General features: G+C 30.2%; 1 protein-coding gene across 1 annotated transcript in view; it reads right to left on the bottom strand.

The window, feature by feature from the left end:
* LOC126883271 (guanine nucleotide-binding protein subunit beta-5) overlaps nucleotides 1–13608 on the bottom strand; it is an 84436-nt gene extending 70828 nt beyond the window's left edge. Inside the window, exons 1-4 of the mRNA XM_050648601.1 lie at nucleotides 13416–13608; nucleotides 12233–12369; nucleotides 5140–5258; nucleotides 1128–1254 (exon numbers count right to left, since the gene is read on the bottom strand). Coding sequence (XP_050504558.1) covers nucleotides 1128–1254; nucleotides 5140–5258; nucleotides 12233–12369; nucleotides 13416–13530 — 498 coding nt within the window. The 5' untranslated portion in view covers nucleotides 13531–13608. The remainder of the gene's footprint in view (nucleotides 1–1127; nucleotides 1255–5139; nucleotides 5259–12232; nucleotides 12370–13415) is intronic.
* Nucleotides 13609–14006: the final 398 nt, after the last annotated feature.

Here is a 14006-nt window from a genome sequence, read left to right as displayed (position 1 = left end):
GCTTATATAACAAAAACTATTAACTTAAAAGAAAAATCACTAAAGACCTTTTCTGTTTGGAATGATTCAAAAAACCTAAAAAAAATTTGTTCGATGCAAAAAAAATAATTTTAGGAAAACCCCTAAACTTTCCCCTCGCCTGGCAAGGTGTTATGCTCTTCAGAATCGCCTGTCATTGTACACATTTCTTCTAAATGACTTACTTAAACACATACTTAAATTTAAACCTTACAGGAGAAAGTTTATTTTACCCCCTAAATTTGCACTTTTCGATTCACCTGGTAGATACATGTGCACCGCTGAGGCCTGCCAGGTCATGGTTTTTAGCCTTGGTATGCTATGAATTATCACTAGAAAAATTTCTAGCCTTACAGGACGACCGTTAGTCGGAGGGTTCACTAGCTCTTAGACTATTTCCGTATTATCGAGTCTTAGGTAACCCGGTACGTCAGAGTATCTTCCAAAAACTTTCTTACGCATCTTGATGTTGAGAACAGTACCGCTTTGTGAATGGTCGTCTTCTTCTTAATTCAAGCGAGACACGTTTATCGCTTGGTCATAATACCTTTGTATCATATCCTGTTTTTTTTTTCGTTAAACTCCAATAAGTTCTGTGGCCTCAAAGAAGGCCAACTGCTTCCTCATTGATAGTTTTAGGATGTCTTTTGGTTCAATTCTCAGTTGAAAAAGACTGTATGACTTGTACACACTTCTAAGTAGGTCAAACCGGCAAACAGGTGTATGTTCTCAAAGAAATTGAAAGTGTGTAAAAAATTTTTAATAATCAGCTAAGTACTTTCAACACATTACGTGCCATCATCAGAGCTTCGTCCTATTATAAATCCTTCATAGAAGAGCAATTGTCAAAAATCACATAAAAAATCATGGATACTGGGCAAAAGCCACAGATATCGGGTATAAAGCCACAGATATCGGGTGGGGACAAGTCCCCAGTCCCCACTAAAATGGAAAACTGCAACTGGAATTTTTTAATTTAACTGGCAATACGTGTTAAGTGCAGAATTAGGATTTTAAAAAGAGAAATATGTAAATCTTTATTATAAATAATATTAAATGGTATCGATTGACATTGTTTTTAATTTTATTACAATACACAAAAAAAATACCTGTTGATCCGAGTTTGGAAAAATACAACAGCTCATGTAGCTAGTATGAGTTCCTACAGTCTTCTTCCTAAGAGAAACATCTTCTTCGAGACTTAATGGATATACAGTTACTTTATTGTCCAGTCCCCTGTTAAAAGTAAACATAATAATACAAAATATATTTATATGTTGTGACAAAAATCATTTTATAAAATAGAAAATAAACTCAAAGTTGTTGTTTTGTTGTTTATTTGGGTATATATGACTGCGGACACTAAATCCATTCGCCAATTTTACTATTTTTTTTATTAGTCATTTTTTCGTATTTTATCCTAAAACTAATACTAATATTAAACTCTAATAAACAATTCTACTTATAAATAATTATTTTTGTATTTTTTTTAAATAATTTTTTATAATATATATTTTTTTTTATTTTGTTTTAAATGATGTTCTGAGTTCTACAGCAAAAACAACAACATTCTTCTTTAGCCCTCTACTTAATTCGAAAGCTTTTTACTATGGACTGTCCAATATCTACATATTTTTTTTATATATTTTTTTAATTGTTATTTTTTTTTCTATTTTTTTAATATATTTTTTTATACAGTATGTCCCTGTAAGTTGTATCCATATGGAAAACTTTTTTATTATTAATTTTACGAAAAAAGTTATTCTTCATAAAAAGCTCCGCATGGTCCAAAACCTAAGATTTCACCAAATATCAAATTTTTTTAATATTATACGAGGTATGTCAAAAAGTTTGAATTTCACTCAAGAGTAAAGTAGTTTTATTTTTCACAATTTTGAAAATTGCTATTATGAAAAGTTCTTTGGAAATAAAAATTATATTATAGTATGCAATTACATCCTTCTAATTGAAAAAAATTTTTTTTTTGACAAATTATGGATAGGTAACTAACATTATTTTCAGTTATTTCAATTCAGATAACTCTTTTATTATTAATTTTACGAAAAAAAGTGATTCTTAATAAAAAGTTCTGCATGGTCTAAAACCTAAAATACAACCATCTTATGTCAAATTTTATCAATTTTATACGAGGTATGTCAAAAAATATGAATTTCGCTCAAGAGTAAAATATGTTTATTTTTCACAATATCGAAAATTGTTATTATGAAAAGTTATTTAGAATTAAAAACTATGTTACAGTATGTAATTACATCCTTCTAATTGAAATATTCTGAACTACACTGCGCGTCATAGAAAACGGACACCCTAAAAAATGGGTCATTTTTGATGTCGCGTATCTCCTTAACCTGTTGTCCGATTTAAGTGATTTTTTGAAAATGTTATAGCCTTATTATTTGTCAATAACCCTGTAATAACATGTTTGCTAAATAGGTAAATTTTCATTGTATACCGGGTGTACGAATCAAACTGTGTTTTTTTCTCAAAGTTCGCAACACCCTGTGGAATATTCTAGCCTTTATAAAATACTGAAATTAAATCCCGACTATAGCCTCAGGTTTTCTGAACATTCTGCTTTTTGATTCATTCCCTTATGTTGGATGATACAAAAGTTATGTACTTTAACTAGTCATGTTCTTCATCAGTATAGGTTGTTTGTAAATAAGTGCGACAAACTTTAAGGGGCAATTCTGCATGAAAAAATAATGACCGTTTGCTTTATAAACTTATGTCCGTAAATACTTCGTTTACGAGATAAACTTTTTGACGTTTTAAACGTTTGAACTTTTTTTACAAACTGACGATTTATTTTATTGCTCTAAAACCGGTTGAGATATGCAAATGAAATTTGGTAGGTTGTAAGAGATAGTTATTGCGATTTTTTTGACTTGCAATCAAGAATTTTATATTCACTATTGGCGTGCATACGTGTAATATGACCGATCATATTACCCGTATGCACGCCAATGGTGAATATAAAATTCTTAATTGTATGTCAAAAATGTGCAATAACTACGTCTTAAAACCCACCAAATTTCATTTGTATATCTCAACCGATTTTAAAGCAATAAATAAGTTGTCAGTTTTGTAAGAAAAAAATTAACATCCCGTATCTCGCAAACGAAGCATTTGCGGAAATACGATTATAAAGCAAACTGTCATTATTTTTTAATGCAGAATTGCCCCTTAAAGTTTGTCGCACTTGTTTAGAAAGACCCTGTACTGAAAAAGAACATGGCTAATTGTTATAATACCTAACTTTTGTATTATCCAACATAAGCGAATGAATCAAAAAACAGAATGTTGAGAAAACCTGAGGCTATAGTTGGGTTTTAATTTCAGTATTTCATAAATGCTAGGATATTCCACAGGGTGTTGCGAACTTTGAGAAAAAAACACAATTTGATTCGTACACCCGGTATACAATGAAAATTTACCTGTTTAGCAAACATATTATTACAGGGATATTGACAAAGAATAAGGCTATAATATATTCAAAAAATCACTTAAATCGGACAACAGGTTTAGGAGATACTCAACTTCAAAAATTATCCATTTTTTAGGGTGCCCGTTTTCTATGACGCGCAGTTTATAAAGGTACTTTACTTTTGATCTAAATTTATCTTTTTTGACATACCTCGTATAAAATTGATAAAATTTGATATAAGATGGTTGTATTTTAGGTTTTAGACCATCCAGAACTTTTTATTAAGAATCACTTTTTTTCGTAAAATTAATAGTAAAAGAGTTATCAGAATTGAAATAACTGAAAATAATGTTACGTTATCCATAATTTTTCAAATTTTTTTTTCAATTAGAAGGATGTAATTGCATATTAGAATATAGTTTTTAATTCCAAACAACTTTTCATAATAGCAATTTTCAATATTGTCAAAAATAAAGCTACTTTACTCTTGAGTGAAATTCAAACTTTTTGACATACCTCGTATAACATTCATACCATTTGATATCTGATGGTTAAATCTTGGGTTTTGGACCATGCAGAACTTTTTATAAAGAATAATATTTTTTCGTAAAATTAATAATAAAAAAGTTTTCCATATGGATACAACTTACAGGGACTGTATATATTTTTTCCTTCTTTTTTTATAATTTTTTTTATATTTTTTTTAACTCAAAGTTACTGATGCATGTAATTAAACGTTGGTGTTACGAATATATGGTCGTTACGAATGTGTATACCTACGAACTGTATCGGTTATGAACTGTCGCGTTACGAAATGTCTGGTCACGGTTTTATTTCCGATTTTTTACTATTGGCTATATTATAAAGGTGATACTAATCTTATATCTTCAAGATTTTGATTTATAAGCATTTTCATGAGTTGGTATAGTTTCGAATCTTATCAAAGGCTTTGTATTTACATAGAGCATATAGTATACATAGAGCAAACAATAAGGTTTTACATAAAGTCCAAACATCTTACTACTTTACACAATCAACGAAAATAATCAAAAGCTAACAATGTCTGATTGTTTTAGTAATTGTATGTTGACCAAGAATCATTATTGGTCAACAAACAATTACTAAAACAATCGAACATTGTTAGCTTCTGATCTTTTTTTGATTATGTAATGTTCTTATCAGTTAGGCCACTCTGGCTCTCATGGCCTCATATATCCATATGACATTCTCTATTAGACATTGGTATGCGCTGTGTGAGGAATGAGAACTTTCTTGCACACTCTCAGACTTTCAGAGTGTGTGGCATGAAAAATAAGGAAATGTTAACTTTATTATAAGGAAAAATTTAAATATTATGTTTGTATAGGATTGAGCCAAAATCACTTTAAGCCACGACCTTTTTAAGAAAACAACTGTTAAGACATTGTGGAATCAGTAATCAAATATACTGTCATTACAAAAAAAATTGGTTCACTTTTGTGTTAAAATATGGAATACAGATAATTCATGAAAATATTATGAATCTATACAATTTTTCGTCGTTTTGTTTTAATGTATTATTTTATTAAAGCAAATTGATCTTCTACATCTAGATTGTACAAGACTTATTCACAATTTAAAAAATACCTTGAGTATATTTTCCTATCTTATAAAAGAATAATATTATAAATAAATACCCGCAAGCAACCAAATTCCCAGAAGGAGCATAAGCACACGCCATCACCCATGTTGTTGGCATTGTAACTGCATGCTCCTTGTTAGTTGTGAAAGCATCCCAGATTATCATTTTACCATCCTAGTAAAAATATTCAAATATGTAGAGATCATTAAACAATATATTACAAATAAAAATATGATATGTAGAGCATTTATGCTTTGTTTTTAAACCAGGAGAAGTAAACTACAAAGACAGATTCACACATAAATAAGTCACTGGAAAATCACCAAATACCTACTTACATCTTCTTTTTTGGTTGATCATATCAGTCTTTGACAGTAATCCATAAATATTATATTATACTAATAGGTCGCTACAGAGTTCTAAAAACAACTGTTGTTTATATAAAAGCAAACTAAAAGTCAAAGGAATAACGCAGAAAACACAAAAAATCGCCTATATAACTTAATTAACCTATGAAATGCAAATAGTGTCAAAATTTCGTAACAGTGGACTAAACTTGCCTGAGGTTGGACCAATTACAAACAAGCATTAGGGCACAGTAAATTTGAATTACTTCTCCTATTTTAAAACAGTGTATACTAATATTTGGTTAGAAACATATCTTTTACCATCGATAATATTTTTGCTGCTGGCAATGTTATATTTTTTATCATGGACAAGAAAAAATAATTACAGGTTAGAAGCAATTCTAATAATAGTCAGAAATTATTAAAATGATCAACTATAAACTTAACACCAAAAGTTTTGCACCACCAAAAATTATGCTCATTTTAAAAGTTGATTTTCTCATGAACGCATTCCGGAATTTTTTTTATTATAGATTTTTGTTATTTACACTATTAGGCAAAGGTTTACTTAAACTTCTTTTTTGAGCTTATATCGGGTGCATCTAAACATTCCGTATATGTATTTGGCACCTAGGAGTTTTGTATTGGTTCCTTGCGACACGCGGTCATATTTCAACCAATACGCGGCGAGGTGCCAAACGCATATACGGAATGTTATTCGGTGCGAAATTCATATACGGAATATTAAATATTCGTAGAAGGAAAAAGATAACTTTTTATTAGTCTGTTAAAAGGAGATTGATTTTAAAATACTTGTTAATGTATTATTATAAAAATAAAACAATTATAGTATTTGGAATGTTATTTGGTGCGAAATTCATATGCGGAATATTAAATGACTATTAAATTAGACTAAAAAAGACGACTTTTTATTAACTCAGTTAAAGAAGACAGATTTTAAAATATTTTGTTAATGTATTATTAAATAAAAATAAAACAAGTATAGCATATGGAATATTATTTAGGGCAAAATTCATATACGGAATGTTAAATATTCGTAGATAAAAAAGACGACTATTTTCGTCTGGTAGCACACAACCCTAAACTTCAACAGAAATAACAGAATTGAATAGCTGAAACATAAATCTAAACATACTACACAACACGTGCAAGTCATTAAAAATTCTGCGAAAGTGAAATATTCAAATAAAGAAATAATAAAGTCTCTCAAATCTATACCATACCATTCCATTTATAAATTTCGCATCAAATAACATTCCATATAGGTAATAATTGTTTTATTTTCTTTAATATAGATTCACAACATATTTTAAAATCAGTCTTCTCTGACTTAAAGTCGTACGTCTTTTTTAGTCCACGAATATTTAACATTCCGCATATGAATTTCGCACCAAATAACATTCCAAATACTATAATATTTATTGTTTTATTTTTATTTAATAATACATTAACAAGTATTTTAATCAATCTCCTTTTAACTGACTCTAATGAAAAGTGTCTTTTTCGGTCTACGAATATTTAACATTCCGTATTATGTATATTAATTCATATATTATAATATATGAATTTCGCACCTAATAACATTCCATAAATGCGTTTGGCACCTCGCCGCGTATGGGTTGAAATATAACCGCGTGCTGCAAAGAACCAATAGAAAACTCCTAAGTGCCAAATACATATACGGAATGTTTAGATGCATACCGGATGGAAGAAAAGGAATGTTTTTCTTATGTTAAGTTTATGATACCCTGTAGGGAGGACAAGATACAAAGGTGGGGTATATATTGAAATCATGTTGTAGTCTTATATTTTCTGCATATTTTGTTTTTTTAATTTCCCTGACATCTTTAAAAACAAAGAAAATAGACGGTTTTATTCTTTGAGATGTGTTTTAACTTTAACTGAAACAATACTAAATTAACATTAAAAATGTAACAGTTAACAAAAATTTAAAAACAGAAAGATACAAAATGTAAACAGTTCTGATCGACACCTATAATAGTTATTTGTTGACCAGGTACAGTGGAACCCCGATAAGTCGGCCCCCGATAACCCGGAAATCCGGCTAACCCGGACCGATTTTCATCAGATAAACATTTTGATTTTCAATATTTTGTATTTTTCAATTTCATTGTGGCTTATTTCCCATCAAAATAGTTAATTATCAGACAAACCTTTCAACAATAAAAATGTATGTAATATAATATTTGAGAGATAATGTGTATGTGGGTAATTTGAACTATACGATATTAAAAATGACTCATAGCACACGCCGCAGAAACAACAAGCCACCTGTCTGTAGTATATATTCCTTTTTATTTCAAACTGTCAGCATTGTTTAGGAAAGACTATTTAAAAAATTCTTTTAAAAACAATGGTCTTTAGTTTTCACTGTTCTAATAATAACATTACATCGTTGTAACTGTATTGTGTGTCTTGTATTGTTCGCTTCCATTTGCTTACGTTTGTGTTTGGTGTTTTTTTAGTAATTTTAATGAGTCGGTACTGTGCATATATATAAATATATTTCATGTTATTTCAATTCTAACGGAGTTTATCTGTAAGTATACCGTATTTTATTAATTTTTACCATATTCTCCGGCTATCTCGGATTTTCGATAACCCGGATCGGTCGCGGTCCCGATTAATCCGAGTTATCGAGGTTCCACTGTACATTGTGGTATGCACAGCAAAACATAACAGAGAGGAGATTGTTAAATGGAGGGGTGGATTTTCCTTGACAGCCAGAACGGATTTAATGTCTTTACATGAAGGTTCTCTAAACAGTGAAAGGTACATTATAGAGATTTTCTTTCTTTCAACACTTTATTCCTTTAACACTTTATTCCTTTCGCACCTTATATAGGAAATAATTTTATCTTAATGCATGATAACACAAGGCCTCCTCACGTATCATGTGTTGTTACTCAATATTTAAGTGAGATAAACGTTCAGATATTGAATTGCCCCCTCACAATCCCGACATGAATTCTATTGATCACTTATGGAATATTGTCGGTAGACAATTAAAGCTTCAACAGCCCCTTATATTATGTTTCTTTCAGTTTTTTAAAGGTTTGTTAAACTGTTGTATTTTTTTTTTTGTTCATTTAGTAGTGTTTCAGTTAAACATGTCAAAGAGTAAAACTGTCTATTTTCTTTGTTTATAAGTTATTAGGAAAATTAAAAGAATAAAATGTTCACGAAAGAAGAGACTACACGATTTTGATGTACAAACACATCGACCAATCCGGATATCAAGACCACTTCTTTTAGAGTACTTGTAACACCTCTGTAACCCTATAACACCTCGATCCATAGGCTGACAGAGGGATGTCAGATTTGGTGGCAAAAAAAAAACACTTTATTTCGCCATCTTTCAGTTCATTTGAGTTGGGATGAGAGGGTGCGTTATCTAACAGCAGGACTGCCTTTCTCGGTAGGTATGTGGCAGATTGTACTGCATTCCAACCTTTTACTTCCTACAGAGTGTCTCAAACTTAAAATAAGAAAAAAATTATTTTCTTTTACCCGGCATAAGCTCAAAAAAAGTTTGATTAAACTTTTGTCCAACAGTATAATTACCAAAGAAAAATCTTAATAATAAAAAAATTAATGGGATCTGTTAATCCATCCACGAGAAAATAAACTATGAAAATGATAATAATTTTTGGTGGTGCAAAATTTTTGCTATTAAGTTTATTTTGTTGGTTTGCAGAGATTGGAACTTAACATGGTTCTGTTTAAGAAACTACATAGCCTGTATCCCATGTACCAAAAAAAAATTGATTAACAGCAAAAACAGCAAGCTGAAAATTTGTTAATAGTTTAATTGTGCCTAGTCATACAAACTTTGATGTATGGGAACACTGGAACAAGGGAAGCTTTAATTGTGGGACCTGTCATCCTGTGACAAGTTTATGATTGTGAAAACTAGCAGGTTGTTTTTAAGTTTATTCAACAGCAAACTTTATATACAGGGTGATTGATTAGTAGGGTAAAGCTCAATAGCTCCGCTATAGTAATAGATAGCAATAAAAGTTAATAACAAAAATGTTAGCCACCTTTGAGCTTCGCATTACAAAATTAGTTAGAATGTTACAGGGTGTTCGATAACACAGTGGCAGACCAAACTTATGTTTTTTTAAATGGAACACCCTATATTTTATTTTAAATTCGAAATCCTGTTAACTTCTCCATCACAAAAATATAAAGGTTTGTTATGTTATACAGGGTATTTACAAAGTTATAACCAATTTTATATGAAAACCATAACAAGTTCAACTCCCTGTATAAATAAAAATAAGCAAAACAACAATGGTTTATTAATTCCGCATTTTTTAACGTATTGTCAAAATTTTCAAGAATGGTCGATATTGCTAATTTTCTTTATATCAAATACAGGGTGAGTCAAAACGCAAGTACATTATTTTCTCAGTAATTTTAAATGGAACACCCTGTATTTTATATCACTATTGAAAAGTACCATTACCGTACTTTAATTTTTAGATAACATGCCCTATGTCTAAATTTATTAGTTTTCGAGATATTTTCATTTTTCAATGGAGCAGTAGCGTGGCCACCCAAATCACCAGAATTTAATAAACTGGACTGATTTTTTTGGGGTTACGTTAATAATGAAGTTTATAAAATACCTCCAACAACAAGGGATGAGATGAAAAATAGAATACAAAGTGTATTTCGATGTGTTAATTTACAAATGCTGCGTAGAGTAAGTAGCTCATTCAATGATCGTTTTTAGGCGTACATAAATGTGTTAGGAGATAATTTTGAACACCTTATGCAATTAAATATTAAAAATATTTTATTAAAAGTAGCTTCTAATTTTTTCAAGCATTTTTTTTGCAAAATGTATTACTGATAAATTATGTTTCGTTCTTTATTTGTTACATTGTTACATTTAAATACAAAAGTAGTGTTTAATTGTCTTCACAAAATATTGTATTTTGTGTTTGTGTGTTTTTTGTAATGGACATCGCACACATCTTATGGAAAATATAATGTCACTCAAATTCAATAAAATTTATACGATTAGATTCGTTTTAATATAAAGATAAATTCTTATCATTGCGCCAACTCTTAATTATGATTAATTACAGCGCAAATTGCAATTAAAGTTTATCGAAATCACATTTTTGGAGTCCATAAAATGTTAGTTTACAATCATTATTGCTCTGAGTGCTATTCATAACAGCTTAAATCCCGCTGGGCCTAAGCGGATTAGTGAAACTAATCCGCTGATTTATGGAGTACCGAAAATCTGGGTATTTTAAAATATTTTTTCTCTCTCTAACTTATGTACCTACCCATTTGATTTCAGATTTATTTATATCAATTTCTGCTCTTATTTTTGAAAATAGAGAGTTGGCGCAATGATAAGATTTGATCGTTAATTTAAAACGAATCTATTGGTATAAATTTTATTGAATTTGAGTGACATTATATTTTCCATAAGATGTGTGCGATGTCCTTTATTACTAATTTTCTTTGTTTATTTGTTGCATTTACATAAAAAGATAGTTTTTAATTGTTTCAAAAATGTTGCATGTAGTGGTTATGTTTTTGTTTGTAAAATGTATTACTAATAAATTATTTTTATTTCTTTATTTGCTACAGCGTTACATTGATTACCGGATTGATAATCGGTAATATTCAATTGTCAATTCAGTCATGGCTTACTTAAAATTTAGATAAATTTAAACACCTAAAATAATTTGCTCTGAAAAATGAAAATATCTTGAAAACTAATAAATTTGGGCATAGGGAATGTTATATAAAAATTAAAGTATGTTAATGTTACTTTTCAATAATGATATAAAATACAGGGTGTTCCATTTAACATTACTGAGAAAATAATGTACTTGCGTTTTGACTCACCCTGTATTTGATATAAAGAAAATTAGCAATATAAATAATTCTTAAAAATTTTGACAATAAATAAAAAAATATGGCATTAATAAACCATTGCTGTTGTGCTTATTTTTATTTATACAGGGAGTTGAACTTGTTACGATTTTCATACAAAATTGGTTATAACTTTGTAAATACCCCGTATAACATTACAAACCTTTATATTTTTGTGATGGAGAAGTTAACAGTATTTCGAATATAAAATAAAATATAGGGTGTTCCATTTAAAAAAACATAAGTTAGGTCTGCCACTGCGTTATCGAACACCCTGTAACATTCTAACTAATTTTGTAATGTGAAGCTCAAAGGTGGCTAAAATTTTTGTTATTAACTTTTATTGCTATATATTACTATGGCGGAGCTATTGAGCCTACTAATCAATCACCCTGTATATAAAAAAATGTTTGTCTCCCATAAACATGTTGAGCATTCTAAAAGTCTAACACGTAGAACATGTCAAAGGACAGGAATTATATTGGTGGTAAATAGCAGTCTGATTTTTGCATGAGAGTTTAATGATAGGGTAACAAATCACTTGGAAGTTCTGTCCGACAAAATACATGGGACGTTTTCGTAGTCTGATGTTCGAAACCTGTAAACTGTTCCACAATTAAAACTTCCCCTGTTCCAGTGTTCCCGTATATCAAAGTTTGTCCGACTAGACACCGTTAAGCTATTAACAAATTTTCAGCTTGATATTAATAAACTTTTTTTTTTGATACACAGGATCCAGGCCTAACAGACTGTTGAAATGAACTATAAAAAAGTTTCTTATGAATGTTTGATATTCTTATATGTTTCTTATGAATGTTTCTTATGATGAATGAATTAATTAACGAAAACAATAACCTGTGAAGAAGATACTATGTGCCTCTTATCTGGAGACCAGTCTGAACATAAAACTTTTGCTTGATGTCCTTTTAATGTTCGTCTGGGTTTTATATTCATATAATTAATAATATCTAATCGCTCCGCAATTTGGGATACTGTAAGATAAAGAGAAATTGAATTAAAATAAATAATATGTACTTTATATTTAAGGGTTTATATATCCTTCAGTTCGCAGAAGACCAAGTAATTTGTGCAAATGATAAGGAGGACTAGCAATATATGATGCGCAAATTAAAGAAGGAATATGGAAAATGGTGTCTAAATGAAAACACAATATTTATGTATTATGAATAAATAATCGATTTGATTATGGAGAATAATGAAATAATAAAAACATGCGGAAGTTATAATTACTTAGGACTGTTCAACAATGAAGGAACACATGATGATATTACAAACAAAATAAATAAAGCCAGAAGAATAATTAAATCGATAAATGAAATATTGTGGAGTAAAGACAAGAAAACAATGGAAAGTAACAATTTATAATACAGTAGAATCCGCTTATTAGAATACCGGTTATAAGAATAACCCGGTTTAAGGAATAAAAATTTGAGGTTCCGAAACCTTTTTACTAGCTAGCAATGATCGGTTATTAGAATATCCCGGTTATATGAATAATTTTGCTTGGCATGAAGGCTATTCCAATAAGCGGGTTCGACTGTACATTGATAAAAAGCACATTAATGTAGGGTTCTAAAATGTGGAGGATTAAAGAAGATCAAAAGAGAAAACTAGAAGCTATGGAGACGGACGCACTAAGACGATCAAGCGGATCTTCAAAGTTGGAGAGGATTCGAAATGAAAAATAATAAGAGAGAATGAGTGTGACAAAAACAATTACTGACTGCATAGAGGAGAAAGAATTCACTTGGTAAGGGCACGTTCAAAGAATGAGCGAGGAAAGACTACATAAAAAGACAATGAGGTGAATACCAAAAGAAAAACGAAAAAGAGGAAGAAAGAAAAAATCTTGGATTGGTGGTATAAGGAGGTCTATGAGCTAAAGAGGATTATGTGATGAGGATAGGAACAACCGAGAGAACTGGCGCTTAGTCATCGGACAACGACGCAGGACGTTATAAACCGACAATATATTATAGAATTATAATAAAAAATTATACCAAACATTGTAACTTACATGTAACATCGTTTAATTTTTGTCGTTCATCTTCTAATTTCTTTTTAAGGATCTCAGTTTCTTTAGTTAATGATTCAATTGTTTCTACATTGGCATCTTTTTGTTCATTATCCATTTTTATAAATTTTCAAAATGTAGGAGATATTCAAAAATCAATATTTACCTTTGGTGACAGTATTTGACAGTGACACTAGTGACAGTTGCCAATGACAATCAGTAGGTTTAAGAACGCCGAGAACGCCTACTTAAATAGACAACACTTCATACACGCTTTTCATGAATAACCATGGAATAACTTAAACGCGCCACAAATCATAGAAAAAAGTGTTGTGTGATTTGGTAGAATGCGATCTTACTCTTTAAAAAACATGTCACGTATTTCAGCGCCATCTCAGCACCTGGTTAAATGGAAGGATACTACAAATCTGGCCTCCACATAAGTGGTCTGTAGCTTCGACATGATAGGTGTGAAATTTTAAACGTTCTTGTTGTTGATTGGATAGGAAGGGTGCCATAATCTAGCCTCCATGCTAGGTACATACATAGCCTCCATACGGTACTTCCAATATTTAATATTTTATTCAAGTGGAC

Source organism: Diabrotica virgifera, chromosome 4 (assembly GCF_917563875.1).
Source record: "Diabrotica virgifera virgifera chromosome 4, PGI_DIABVI_V3a".
NCBI classification, from domain to species: Eukaryota; Metazoa; Arthropoda; class Insecta; order Coleoptera; family Chrysomelidae; genus Diabrotica; species Diabrotica virgifera.
The sequence above is the reverse complement of the archived record's forward strand: the minus strand, read 5'-3'. Positions and strand labels throughout refer to the sequence as shown.